The sequence below is a fragment of the Lynx rufus genome, unplaced genomic scaffold (assembly GCF_022079265.1).
Source record: "Lynx rufus isolate CCGP_SWC_20201006 ecotype Redwood Valley unplaced genomic scaffold, mLynRuf1.p SCAF_13, whole genome shotgun sequence".
Taxonomy (NCBI): Eukaryota; Metazoa; Chordata; class Mammalia; order Carnivora; family Felidae; genus Lynx; species Lynx rufus.
In genome coordinates, this window is record NW_025814827.1 from 5,355,438 (window position 1) to 5,370,138 (window position 14,701).

Genomic DNA, 14,701 nt, shown 5'->3' on the forward strand with positions numbered 1-14,701 from the left:
CAGCCAAAGTTGTGGACCACCATTATATAAACCTTGTCATAGAGCTCATAAAATAAGGAATGTTGATTTTTCTTTCATTCTCCAACCATCTGCCACATTTAGCTGAAAAGCAGTCTGTGGATACTACACTTTATTTGACTTACTTCAGCTCCTAACAGTTTTCTCTTTTTCCTCCTGTTTCAGCTGTGTGGAGCTGATTGTTGTGGAACAAATGAATAAATACAAGGCTCGTCTCAAAGACATCAGTAGCTTGGAATTTGCTGAGAATAAGGCAAAGACCAGGCTGTCTCTGATTCGTAGATCAATGGTAAGATACAAGATGTGGAATCACAGGGGAAAATGGGAGCCTTCCTGGGGCTTTAAGTGTGCATTTATGGTGTAAAGAGAGATTATTCTCCAAATCTTTTTCACGTGGAATGAGTAAAAAGAAACCACTTTAACTCAGGGTAATATAGATGCCTCATGTTTGATATTTTAGCCCTCTTTAGTAATATGTACAGAATATATATAGTTAAATGTGTAGAAGTTTTTAAGTCAAGTATTTGGGTAAAATGCTGGTGGTTTAATAATCTGTCCTGTTTTCTTTTCCTGTCCTTTCTGTGAAAATTTAACCTATCCTAATTTTTTTCTCTACTTCGTTCCACCATCTGTTCCCACCCTCAACCATGTCACCTTTGATGTTCCTGTTAATACTTGTGTGATGTAGAGAACTTAATCATTTGCAAGAATGTGATTCATAAGGAAATGGAATTCCATCTATGAGTCTACTATTCTCAAATAAAGATTTCTTTAAGGATTTATTATTAGGTTTTGAGAAAAGCCTGGCAAAAATTTAATTTGTTTTCTCCATTTGCCTACTTTTCTGTTTAATATCTTCCTTTGTAACCAGTCACCTATAGATAGACAACTTCAGTTCTCACTGACCAGTAATCAGTAGGATCTGGGTAACTGGGATACTACTGCTGCATTAAAGTCCTATCATTTGCTACCATTCCCCTCAGCTGCAAAACGGAATTGTAGCAATGAAGACCCAGTCAGATTCCCAGTAAATCTCTAAAGGGAAGCAGGCTTCCCTGTCATCATGCCCATGCTTTTCCAGGAGCCCAGCAATACTTCATCTATATCTTCATGATTTATACTTAGATTAACATTAAAATAACTCTGTTTCTTTCTTTAGTGCTTAAACTGCCTGGCACAGAATAAGTCCTAACAAATATGTCTGTTGATTTAAATTAGTGAAGGGTCTTCTCTAAAAATAAGTACAAACATAGACCTTTTCCAGGCAGTCAAGTTACTAAAGAAAGTTAATTGTAGGACACTATCTAAATCTTTTCCCTAGAAAATGAAAACAGAAACACTATTAAAAAGTGAAACCCTTTCTGGTAGTCTGAATTTTCAGGAGCTCAGTTCTAGGATGCCCAATTTAGCAGTGCCCATCTAAGAAGGATGGGGAGAGACCTTTTACTCTAAAACTGCTTTTCAAAGCAGCTAGACAAGCTGTGCTTTTTTTCCCCTGATGCTGCAGAAGACAGATATATTCAGTCCATTGAAAGATTAAACCTTCTCTTTTAATGGGGCAATGACATGTACATTCTAACCTTCTGCTTTCCTTTTCATGTCCTTCCTAATCCAGAAACCTGTACTAATTGCAGTTAGATTTATGAGCATTACCCGCAATTCAGTCTCGGTATGTATTAATATTGCAATGTGTCATAGCCACTTTACATTATTGTCTACCATCCATCCAGAGTTGTTCTGCTCTGTGTATCATCCATGCCTGTCCACCTTCCATGTACAGCCCCAGTTCAGGTCCCACTTCCTGACCAGCCTTCACTTGTTTTTCTCTTACTCTTTTTCTTTAGAACCTTCCCTTTTCTTCCTTTGTATTATGCAGCTGAACAGTGTCCATTTATAATATACTGGTTTTGCTCTTTGTCAGATAAGTCTCTTTGTAGATTTCTTCTTTGGTTGGATCATTAAAAGGTAACATTGAAAGCGGCTTTGAGGTATCAAATTAATTTCTGAAGAACTTTGTTCTTATTGGTCCCCTTCACTTCATTACTTGAAATACCTATTACTACTACTAGCATCCTCCATCATTAGTAATGCTTATTTGTCCATTCATATCTGTGACTTTAATGGTGACTTCCCAGATATAGAATAATAGCTCTCATCTGCTTAGCATTTTTCAGACAGAGCAGCAAGCAAATGGTAGTGAAAAAATTGACAGACTGGTTTTAGACTTCATAGTATAAATATCATAGTATAATAGAGCTCATACCAGGATTTCATTTATTATACAAAAAAAGGAAAGGAGAGATGGAAAGCTAAGAACACCAGTATATGTGGAAACTAACTTTAGAGGCTATCCATCTGTGGTTAACTAGTTCATTGAGGATCTCAATTTGCTGGGATATAAACACCGATCAGTTTTGCTTTTTACCTAGTAACTGCCTGCCAACTCTACCATGTCTGACTCCCCTTTCTGATTGGATGTCAACTGCCTTCACAGTGTCTTGTCACTATTCTGCAATTTTTAAACACTCTTGTCTCATGGCAGTATTTAAGAATCAGTTTTCTCCATATTATAACGTGAGTCACAGACTTGATTCAGTTACTCTTTTCATTTTCTCTCAGGCAAACTAGACCTTAATCTAGGGCTGAAAACTTTTGGGGTGGGTAAGTAGGTTCCTTTTATTACACATGTCGGCTGTCCCTTTTTCTTGTGATTTTTCTTCCTCTAGTGTTGAAACTGGGAGGAGTGATACCGGGGGCAAAATCCTACATGATATCCCACTGTTGAGGTGGCAGTCCTCTTTCTTGGTTGTTCAGCACTGCTGTTCTAGCTCATTGTCAATAGCCTAAATGTAGGTGAGTGGGAACTTCCATTTATCCTGCTAACAGATCAGTCCTATCCCGTGTTTACAGGCATTGGCAATCCCTTGGAAGATTTGGTTACATCTTTGGACTAAACCTACTAATGGCATTCACACCATGGGACTCTGTATGTCTTTTTTTGCCTCAGGACTTTACAATCAAATCTACCTCCCAGTACCAGTTCTAGGACCTACAGGCACATTAGGGGAAAGGTTACATTTTTCATACCTCTTGGAACCAGGTTCCAGGAACCAGGCCATTGTCTTTCCTGTCTTACTATCTCTCACTTCCCCCACCATACTCTCTCCTTATTTCTCTTTTCCCTTATGTATATAACAGAGGGGTAAATCAGTAAGTTTTTTGCCTATACAAATAACCAAATAGGGAATGAAATACCAGTCTGACTTTCTTTTAGATGACGATGATTCTTTCCCTCTGGATTTAAATATGACAACTTCTGTTTTCTCCAAAGAGGAAAGGAATGTCCTATTTTCATAAACTCTGTGTTCCCCTTAAAGTCTAGTAATCCTCTTTTCTTTTCAGCCTTTTTAGATTTACATTGAGGGAAGGTGTTAGGATATTGATGGTAGGAGCTGTCTCAATAAATTGGTATCTCTCAGTTAAACCCTTAGAGAAGAGTCTGGTACCAACTATGGTTGGCGTCTTAAGCTAGTAGATGGAATACTTCATTATCCTCAGCTTTGGGCCTTAGCCACAATTTTGGAACAGGAAGAAAAATGCAATGTACTATTGCATTTGCATTTAGCTGTAGTAAAGGCTGTATATAGGCCCAGTTCTTAAGAGTATGACTGTGTCGAGGGCATATTTGGTATTTAGTAAGTATCCATGGAATTGAATCTAAGAATTAAATCTAGGGGAGATAGCAGTGAGTTTTTAGGATAACCACTACAAATAGACTAATCAAACTCAATAGTGTTCATTATTCATAGATGAAAAAAATTACTATTCCATAATTAAATATAGTAGTGACTTTTCTGAAATGAAGAGTGAAATATATTTATGAAACGTATGTTGTATTATTGCCAATGTGAACAGTCATTTTGAGTTGGATGTTGAAAGATGAATAATAATTTAACAAATGGAGAAAAGGAGGGGAAAAGAGAATTCGAGAAGGAAAGAAGCATGAAACAACAATCTGTAAATAATAACTACCTTGTATAGCTAGAGCTGGGGCAGGTGGTGTGGAAGTGGCAGAATAATTTGGAAAGTAGATTGGAACCAGATGTGCAACATTAAGAATTTTTAATTTCTGGGGTGCCTGGGTGGCTCAGTTGGCTAAGCGTCCAACCTCGGCTCAGGTCATGATCTCACGGTTTGTGGGTTTGAGGCCCGCATCAGGCTCTGTGCCAACAGCTCAGAGCCTGGAGCCTGCTTTGGATTCTGTCTGCCTCTCTCTTTGTCACCCCCCTGCTCGTGCTCTGTCTCTCTCTCTCTCAAAAATAAATAAACATTAAAAAACAATTTTTTTTTTTAATTTCTTGGGCACCTGGGTGGCTCAGTTGGTTAAGCATCTGACTCTTGATTTTGGTTCAGGTCATGACCTCATGGTTCATGAGTTCAAACCCTACATAGGGCTCTGTGCTGGCAGTGCAGAGCCTGCTCAGGATTCTCACTCCCTCTCTCTGCCCCTCCCACACTCTCTCCCTCTCTCAAAATAAATAAATAAACTTAAAAAAAAATGAATTTTGAATTTCCTGCTTTGAGGCATTTGGGAGCTATGGAAAGGTTTTTAAATGAGGGAGTGTCACCATCAGTGTGTCTTTTAGAAGATAACTGGTAGCATTCTAAAGAAGAATAGATTAGAGATAGGCAAGACTAGCAGTCATGTATCAGAAAGCTCTTGACTCATAAATCACTGAAATAGGTTGAATGCTGATCATTTCATTTTGAAATGATGTGGAAAATCTCTTTCTGCTACCATGCAGAAAGAAGGTCATTAGGTTTATGGAGCATAATCTTTGGCTAGGACACTCCCAGACTAGGATTTCAGAATATGATATGCTTCTAGTCTCATCCAACTATTGCTTTGCTATAAGAAGTGGTTTATTTACTTATTTATGGCATAATTCCAAACATAAATATTGATTTAGCACTATTTATGTTAATATAATATGAAGAATACAATTTGAAATAAATTTTACTAATCTGTAAAACTTTCACAAATCATCATCTTGAAAGATGTTACACACAAAAGTTTCCATAACCAAACAAAGTTGGGGATATAATGGATAACACTTCCAAAACTTTGACCATGGAATTCTTTTCTTCATAACGTATCTAGCTGAACAAGCATTCTAAGAAGGGCATTTTAAAAAAATGAACATTCTAATTTTTAAAATAGTATCAGTTGCTACTTTATTTACTTAGTTTGAAATTTATAAATTGCTCTAAGTCTTTTCAAAGATTTTACTGCTGTACTCATAGTGGCAGACCTTGTGAATTTTGCCTGTTGTAGGCTTATTAAAGAACTTACCTGCATGTCTCTTTTAGAAGTTAACATACCTTTGATTCTGTATTAACCCATATAGGTAGATCTGCAGCGTTAAGTTTTGCAGTTGACTACACCAAAAGAAGCTAGAAATGTCCTTCTAAAAGTTAAGTATTAATAATTGGAAAGCCAAAAATTAATTGAAAATTGGCAGCTCTGAATGGTTCCAAAGGAAAGAAATATTCCAAGTGTGGACTTGCTTTCCTTCCAGCGAAGGGTTTTGTCATTTCCTTATGTTAATAATGTATAGTATCTAAGTCTGCTGTTCACATTCAGGTGACTTGACATAATAAGAATCGGATTCAGAGAGTGAAGATTTGCTCAGAATATAGAAGCATTCTTATTGTTTCTGGTACTGACCAGCAGGTATTTTTATATTGTTATCTTTTTTTTTTAAGATATAATTGACATGTAATGTCATGTTAGTTTTAGGTATATAATATAACAATTTGCTAAAAGTATATATTGCAGACTTTTGTATGATGATTTGCTATATGTATATATTACAGAATTTACCACAACAAATTTAGGTTACATCACCACACAGTTAGAATTTTTTTTCTTGTGGTGAGAACTTGTAGTGTTGTCTTTGATAACACCACACCCAGAAGGACCCTATTCTTTCTATTTCTCCCTAAGCCCTTCCCAGAGATCGTCATGGTATGCATGAGGTATTACTTAGATCTCTGGAAAGGGGTTGGGGGAAATAGAAAGAGTAGGCTTAGATCTGCATGCAGTAAATGTGCAAGGCCAGTGACAAGGAGGATACACAGGACCTTCTTGGGAGAGTAGGCAAAAGGAGAACAGCATTTGTGTTCTTTGTGTATTTGTGAGAAAAGCACCTCTTTCAAAGCTTTGGAATCTTCTCTCAGATGGGGACAAATGAAAATTATGTAGGGAATTATTGTACATAGAATTGCATGGAAATGGAAGAACTACAGTAATATCTGGGAAGGGAACTTAACCCTTTTCAGGAAGCCTAACAATTAGGTTTGAAGAATAAAAGGCAGAAGATAGGAAGTAAGAAAACATTAAGGATTATTGTGGTTTGGAATGATGGGGTTATATGTGAGAAAAGAGAGGTGAGAAGTTTACAAAACAGTAGAGTGATCCTGGGGGGTTGTGGTTAAAGAATAAAAAGTACAGAATGCTAGACAAAAATGAATGCTGTTGGCTCCCTGTGTAATTTTTGCTGCTAGAAGGGGATTACCTACCATTTATATTCTAAAACTCGACTGTTAAATAGTCTCAGTTCACTCTTGTATCTCCTTTTTTTTTTTTTTTAATTTTTAAAAAATGTTTATTTATTTTTGAGACAATGCGAGAGACAGAGTGCAAGCAGCAGAGGGGCAGACAGAGAGAGACACAGAATCTGAAGCAGACTCCAGGCTCTGAGCTGTCAGACCAGAGCCCGATGTGGGGCTCAAACTCATGAACCGTGAGATCATGACCTGAGCTGAAGTCAGACGCTTAACCGACTGAGCCACTCAGGCACCCCGCTCCTTTTTTTTTAAATGAGATTTGAAGCATCATTCTAGTTTTGTGTGTGCGTAGTAATGTACTTAGTGCTTTTAAAGAAACTATTTTCTTTTTTCTCACAGAACTTGGAGCTGAAAGATAAACTATTTTGTGTTTACCACTTTCAAATCACTGAAAGGTTTTTTCGTTTTTGTTTTTTTTTTAGAGAAAGAGAATGTATTTCAGTGGGGGAAGCAGGGCAGAGGGGGAGAGAGAGAATCGTAAGCAGGCTTCAAGCTCACCACAGAGCCCAACCTTGATCCTACAACCCTGGGATTTGATCTTAGCAGAAATCAAGAGTCGGATGGCAAGTGAGCCACAGAGGCACCCCTGGAATTCTTTTATAGTATGTAATGTCTTTTAAAATTAGCCATTTGATATATTTAAGATCATATATTTTTATATAAAAGAGATTCACATACTTTTTTCATGTTCATTGTGGAAAATTTTAAACAGGGTAGCGTGTAAAAGCAGGAAGCAAATCATAGATATCTATTAATATTTTAGAATATTTGTATTTCAGAGTGCCTGGGTGGCTCACTTGGTTAAGTGTCCAACTTTGGCTCAAGTCTTGATCTCACGGTTTGTGGGTTTGCAAACCCATTTGCACGAACAGCTCAGAGCCTGGAGCCTGCTTTGGATTCTGTTTCTCCCTCTCTCTCTGCCCCTCCACGCTCATGCTCTGTGTGTCTGTCTCTCTCTCTCTCTCTCTCAAAAATAAACATTAAAAAAAAGAGAATCCTTTAGAATATTTGTATTTCCCTCGAACTTTTTCCTTATGTATATTTGATGAAGTTATGATAATACTAGGTATCATAGTTTTATATTTCTTTCATTAGGAAGACTTTCGTAGAGGTAAAATGTAATCTCAATTCAGTATTCTTAATCTATTTAGTAAACTTTTACAATTTTACTAAATAAAAATGAGACTACTTTCAATTCGTTTCTTTAAGGATACTTCTCTTTGTAGGCTGCATCTTAGACACATCTTTTTCCCTTCCCATTCTCTTCTGCAGATGATACCTATCCTCCTAATCCCACTCATTCATTCTATTTCATTTATTCTTATGTTTTCAACAAAAATAGAATAGTTCTGCCATGTTTCAGGCACTGTGCTGGAGGTATAGAAATGACAGTATCTCTGCCTTAGATAAAATAACAATCTAGCAAACAAATACATAATTGCAGTTCAGTTTACTAAATCTCGTCTGTGCAAAAAGCTATAGCAACATAGAAAGCTGGTGACTAGTACTGCTTGTGAAAGTTGAATGAACATCAGAGGCCAGAATGGAAGATTTCTTGTTAAGAATGAAGGAAGGGGAGAGTAATAAGATATAATGAGTTAGTAACATTTTGGGCTCTTAAATTACAGAATCAGGAGTTTGGATTCAATCCTTTTTAGGTCTTGAGAGTCTGTCACAGGTTTTTAAGCCAGGGAATAATACTACCAAACTTTTACCCATTACCAAAGACTTTCAAACCTTTTTAGGGAAAGGCAATGACTGTACTCAAGGGTAGCTTCCAGAATGTGACTATTAGGTATACATGGAGTAGCCTAAGTTATTGGCTGTTTTCAAAATAATCCTATATAAAAGCACCCCACAACTCATTGGCTTAATGCAAGCATGTATTTATCACTTACACATCTGTGGGGCAGCTGAGGTTTAGCTGATTTAGGGTAGACTGCAGGTTAGGTCCAGCTCTGTTCCACACATCTCTGATTATTCTTGTACTATCGGACTCTTTGGGATATTTTTTTTTCATGATGTCTTCATCACGTGAATTGGTAAGCTCCACTGTGCGTGTTTTTGCTCCCATAATGTCTGCTAATAAATGTCCAACTGGTCAAAGCAAATCATATGACCAAACCCCAAATCAAGAAGGGGAGAATATACTTCACCTATCCTGAGGCCATGAGGAGGGTGCAGATATAATTCTATTCGGAAGATTGGAGAATTGGAGCCAGTAATTTAGTCTGTCATGATCTTTGATACTTCTGACAAGGCCAGGAGGAAAGCTCAGGAACATGTTTCTTTACAAAGAAAGCAGAGTTTTTCCTTCATACATCCCCTCAAACAACTTAGTCCTTTTTTCCACCTAATGTGCCTGCTCAGCATCTGCTCATGATCCAAAGCTGAGTTTCCTTCTCCTTCATAGAACGTTGGCCTTATGGAAAAAGGAGCATTAGTTCTGCTTTTACTAAAGGGAATCAGCTTATAGCTCTTTTAAAAATGCCATTAAGAGATGCAATCTTAATTCTTATTAAAATGACTTACCACTGGCTGTGGTATCTGGAATGAGGGAAGATTTCACGTCTGGTATAGTCAATATACTTTTGATCTTATCCCTCAGATGATTTTGGATACTGTGGTCCTTCACCCAAAAGCAACTAACTTACAAGTTAGTTGCAATATAGAATATGAAGCTACATCAACTAACATTTCATATTCTGGAATAAGATATTTGCAAATGACATCTGATAAAGGGTTAGTATCCAAAATCTGTAAAGAGCTTATCAAACTTAACACCCAAAAAACAAATAATCTAGTTAAAAAATGGGCAGAAGACAGGAATAGACATTTTTCCAAAGAAGACACCCAGATGGCTAATAAATACATGAAAAGATGCTCAACATCACGAATGGCTAAAATTAGCAACAGAGGAAAAAACACATGTTGGCAAAGATGTAGAGAAAGGTAAAATCTCTTGAACTATTGGTGGGAGTGCAAACTGGTGCAGCCACTATGGAAAACAGTATGGAGGTTCCTCAAAAAGTTAAAAATGGAACTACGCTACATTCCAGCAATTGCACTGCTAGGTATTTACTCAAAGGATACAAAAATATGGATTCAAAGGGGTACATACACTGCTATGTTTATAGCAGCATTATCAACAATAGCTGAACTATGGAATGAACCCGAGTGTCCCATCAACTGATGGAATGGATAAAGATGATGTATATATATATATACGTATACATATATATATATATATACAGATATATATATATATATATATATATATATAATGAAATATTACTTGGTGATGAAAAAGAATGAAATCTTACCATCTGCAATGATGATATGGATGGAGCTAGCATGCATTATGCTTATTTAATAAGTGAAATAAGTCCGTCAGAAAGACAAATACCATGTGATTTCACTCATATGTGGAATTAGGAAACAAAACAGATGATTATATGGGAAGGGGAAAAAGAGGGAAGCAAACTGTAAGAGACTCTTAATGATAGAGAACAAACTGAGGTTGATGGAGGGAGAGGGGTGGGGATGGACTAAATGGGTGGTGGGTGTTAAGGAAGGCACTTGTTGTTATGAGCACTAGGTGTTCTATATAAGCGATGAATCACTAAATTCTCCTGAAACCAATATTACAGTATATGTTAACCAAAATTTAAGTAAAAATTTGGGAGAAAAAGTATATTCTGTGACATTAAAATCCATTGGTTATTTTGTACTTTCAATGGCTTTATAATGTCATAGGTGGGTCATTTGGGAAATATTGGATCACTAAGTTAGGCAGATCTTTCAAAAATTTTTTTTGTTGAAGTATTGTTGACCTATAGTGTTGTATAGTTTCAGGAGTACAACCTTGTAATTCAGCAGTTATATACATTACTCAGTGTTCAAATGTTTCCCAATACAGTATCAAAAATCACATTTGTTAGTATTACCACCAGTCTCTTCAGACAATCTTTTAAGTACTGGGTAGCTATCAAACTCACAGAGCAGTTACAAGTTTTCTAAAATTCCAATATTTGTTTGAAAGCTTGAAATTTTATTATAGACAACAAATATGGTCATGTATTTCACTTGAAATGATGAGCTCTCCTCATACATTTTTAAAGTAAATGTCTGCCACATATCTAAGTCTGAATAATCCTACTTTGTTGATTTTTATAAGCACTGTTTTATGAATAAAGCAGTTGTAATTCAGCTTGCATTTGAAACAATTGCACTCATATTTTTCTGAAGATAAACTGGTCAGTATGTAGCAAGGTCCTTTATATGTACTTCCCATTTTATCACACAAAAAATAAAAAAAAATAGTGAACTTAAGGGTTAGGAATTAATAAAATCAATTCATACTACTTGATTAATGAAATGAAATTGACTTTTTAAAAAAGCTGTCATAGTAGCAAAAAATACCATGATTACTAATATAGTTTGGTACTGCTGCCTTGGACTCATGCAAAAATGTTAGCAGTTTTACCTACAATTGCTTTTGTGCAATTAGTGCAGATGTTAACAAGTGAGAAGGGCAAACAGCAACTTAGTATCTTGATTTTGATACTGCAGACCCTTTTAAATGGGCTTAGAGATAGCACATAACCCCTGCCAGGGATCCACAGACTACTGCCTAGCCTTTGGGAAACCACTGCTCTACATACAATACTGCTGACACACTGCATTGTACAGAAATATTTGACGTGGGTAATTCCTTTTCATGTGCAAGATACAAATACAATCATATACTGGCTGTGTTTAAAGTACTTACTAATTCTTATGATCTGATGAGCCATAATTACAAGCATTGGGATTTTTGATCAGGCCTGTAACCTAATTATAATACCATTCAAAGTAACCAATATTCCAGAAAGCCTTGAATATAGGACCTATCCTTATCAGGAAAGCAGACTCCTCAGGAAGAGGTCTGATAATTCACATCCTTGCTTCCTATTTTTGTTAAGATCACTCACTATTGATATTTCGTCTTGGCCCAAAGTGCTATTTTGGGGTAAAATTTCTTCCTAAGAATTCTGAAATTTTTGTTTTAGCTAGTTATATACAGTCCTGTCTAGATGATGCATATTTTCTTCTCCTTATATGTTCAACCCTTGGGTATATACTTTCCTTGGATCTTCATAAAGTATAATGACTCCATGGTGAGGGTAGTACATGTCTTTCCTTACATAGTCTTCAGGTTTTGTAAGGGCAGTGCAATCTAGTCCTTTATAACCACCACAAGTATCTCTATCTTCATCTGTCTTTAACTATTTGGGCTTACTTTGACTCAGCGTTGAATTTCTTTGTGTCTCATCGATTGTGCCTTGCCATTCCTTCCTGCATATTTCTGCCATCATGAACCTTAAAGCATTTTCAGAAGATATCAAAACTCTTTCATAGGCCTTATTCATTTTAACACTTTGCTATACCTTCTAGTCATATTGTTATCTCTTCAAGCCTTGGGAGAAAATGGAAATGTTAGTATCTTTATTTAGATCCTCCACATTAAGGCATTTGGTTCTCAATATTTTTGTTATGGTAAGAAGCCTTTTACAGACTGGTCTCACAGAGTAAAGAAACCTTTTATGGACTCACAGAATTCTGATCCAAATCAAATAATTAAGGGTTTTTATTTCAGAATATCATTCTTAGAAAAAGTAGATAGTAGAATCATATAGACTTTCTCAGATAAAATATGGCAAATGTATATGATTAGATGACTGAATTCGTGGGTATTAGAATGTTTTAAGGGGCTCCTGGGTGGCTCAGTTAAGCATCTGACTCTTGATCTCAGCTCAGGTCATGATCTCAGGATCGTGAGTTCAAGCCTTGCATTTGGTTCTGTGCTGGGCGTGAAGCCTACATTAAAAAAAAAAAAAAATGTTTTAAAAGAAGAGAGGGAGGGATCAGATAATACTGTGTATTATGTGGTGAGAGTACTGAGGAAGAAATATTTAATTCTGCCTGGGCATACTGGGAAGGCCTGTGAGCCAGATCTTAAGGGAAGGTACAAAGCATACATGGTATAAAATATTACTTGTTAGAAATTAATTAAAATAATAAGTCTGTGAGAAAAAACCAGGCCACAAGAAAAATCTCAAAGGCACAGAGAAATTATTGAGTAATTTAAAAATAACAATAAAAACACTATCTGAGTCTCTGGGACATGTACCTAAAGCAATGTTCAAATGAAATTGTGTTGCCTTAAAAAACTTATAAAAAGAAAAAGTAAATAACAAAATTAACTTAAGGAAAGCAGAAAGAAGAAAATAATGAAGGTAAAAGCAGGAAATAAATTAGAAACAACAAAAATGGTGAAACAAACTTGATTCTCTGAAAAACAAATCATTAGCTAATATAATTAAAATGGGAGTAGGCACAAATTTACAAGTAACAAATAATGATTATCATGGATAACTGAAAATTAAGAGACATAATTAAGACTACTATTGTTTTAGTCATCTATTACTATGTAACAAATTACCAAAAAGCTTAATGGCTTAAAGCAATAACAAACATTTATGATCTCATATATATATTTTTGTGGGTTAAGAATTCAGGGGGCACCTGGGTGGCTCAGTCAGTAAATGCCCGACTTTGGCTCAGGTCATGATCTCAAGGTCCGTGATTTCAAGCCCCACATCAGGCTCTGTGCTGACAGCTCAGAGCCAGGAGTCTGCTTCCGATTCTGTGTCTCCCTCTCTCTCTGCTCCTCCCCCACTTACACTGTGTCTCTCTCTCAAAAATAAAGAAACATTTAAAAAAATTTAAAAAAAGAATTCAGGAGCAGGTTATCTAGGTGGTTCTGGTAAGGTCTCTCATGAGCTTGTGTCAGAATGCCAGGGCTTCATTTATCTGAAGGCTTGACTGGGTCTGTAGGATTTACTTTCTGTATGTCTTACTCATATTGTTAGCTTATTGGTGTTTGTTGTTGGCAAAAACTCTTCGTTCTTTGCCATATGGATCACTCCATAGGGCTACTTGAATGATTTGCCTTTTTCCAGAGCAAATGATCTAAGAGACAGCCTAGGCAGAAGCCTACAATGTCTTTTGTACTCTAGCCTCAAAAGTTACACTGTGCTATTTCTACGATAATCACACACATCAACTCTATTCAGTGTGGAAGGGACTACATAAGGAAATGAACACTGAGAGATAAGAATGATCAGGAACCATCTTGGAGGATAGCTAATGCAATTTTATTCAACTCTGAAATACTTTGAAATACAAGGTTTTCTAAGAAGCTGTCCTATGCCAAAATGCCTCTAAAAGAAAGACTATCAATGGACCAGTTACCAAAGAAAAGATAAAGTTGTCTGAGAGTTTCCTCATATAAAAACACCAGACAAAAACAGTTCACAGAGGAATTTTACTAACCCTTTTAAAGACATAGTTACAATACAATTTAAGCTGTTCCAGAGCAAAAAGGGAAAAGGCCTTTTTTTGCGAAAAGAGTGTAACATTGGTATTCACTCCCATTGCCTCCCCCCCCCAAAGAAAAACAAAAATTGCACACAAAAGAATTAAAGGCAGCGGAGTACAGGATGGGCTCTGGACTACTTTTGTGTATAAATCCCAGCACCAGTGTACTAGCTATTATGTGATGGGCAAGTCATTTAATCCCCATGCCTCAGTTTTCTTTATAAATTGGGGTTAATAGTACCAAACTCCCAGAGTTAAATGAGTTCCTATTCAGAAAGCCATAAGAACAGCACTTGATACATTGATATATAGTATGTATGTTTATATGTATGTATGTATGTATCAGTAAAATACTTGATATATAAATGTAGAACTGTGTCATCTGTTACAAGTTAATTGCAAGTTAAAATATTAGCAAGAGTAATTCAGTAGCTCATAAACATAAACCTTGACCAAGTGAGACTTAACCTAGGAATAAAGGGATGATTCTATATTAGGATAGCTATTAACATAACTCACCATGTTAGTTGATCCTCATAGATATTTAAAAGGCATTTGAGGGGCACCTGGGTGGCTCAGTTGGTTAAGCACTTAAACTTCCAACTCTTGGTTTCGCCTCAGGTCATGATCT

The 14,701-nt window shown here is 36.3% G+C and overlaps 1 protein-coding gene across 1 annotated transcript in view; it reads left to right on the forward strand.

Moving 5' to 3' along the window:
• Positions 1–14,701, forward strand: part of MYO9A (myosin IXA) — a 253,196-nt gene that overhangs the window by 207,020 nt on the left and 31,475 nt on the right. Inside the window, exon 40 of the mRNA XM_047074849.1 lies at positions 184–307. Within this exon, the coding sequence (XP_046930805.1) occupies positions 184–307 (124 nt within the window). The remainder of the gene's footprint in view (positions 1–183; positions 308–14,701) is intronic.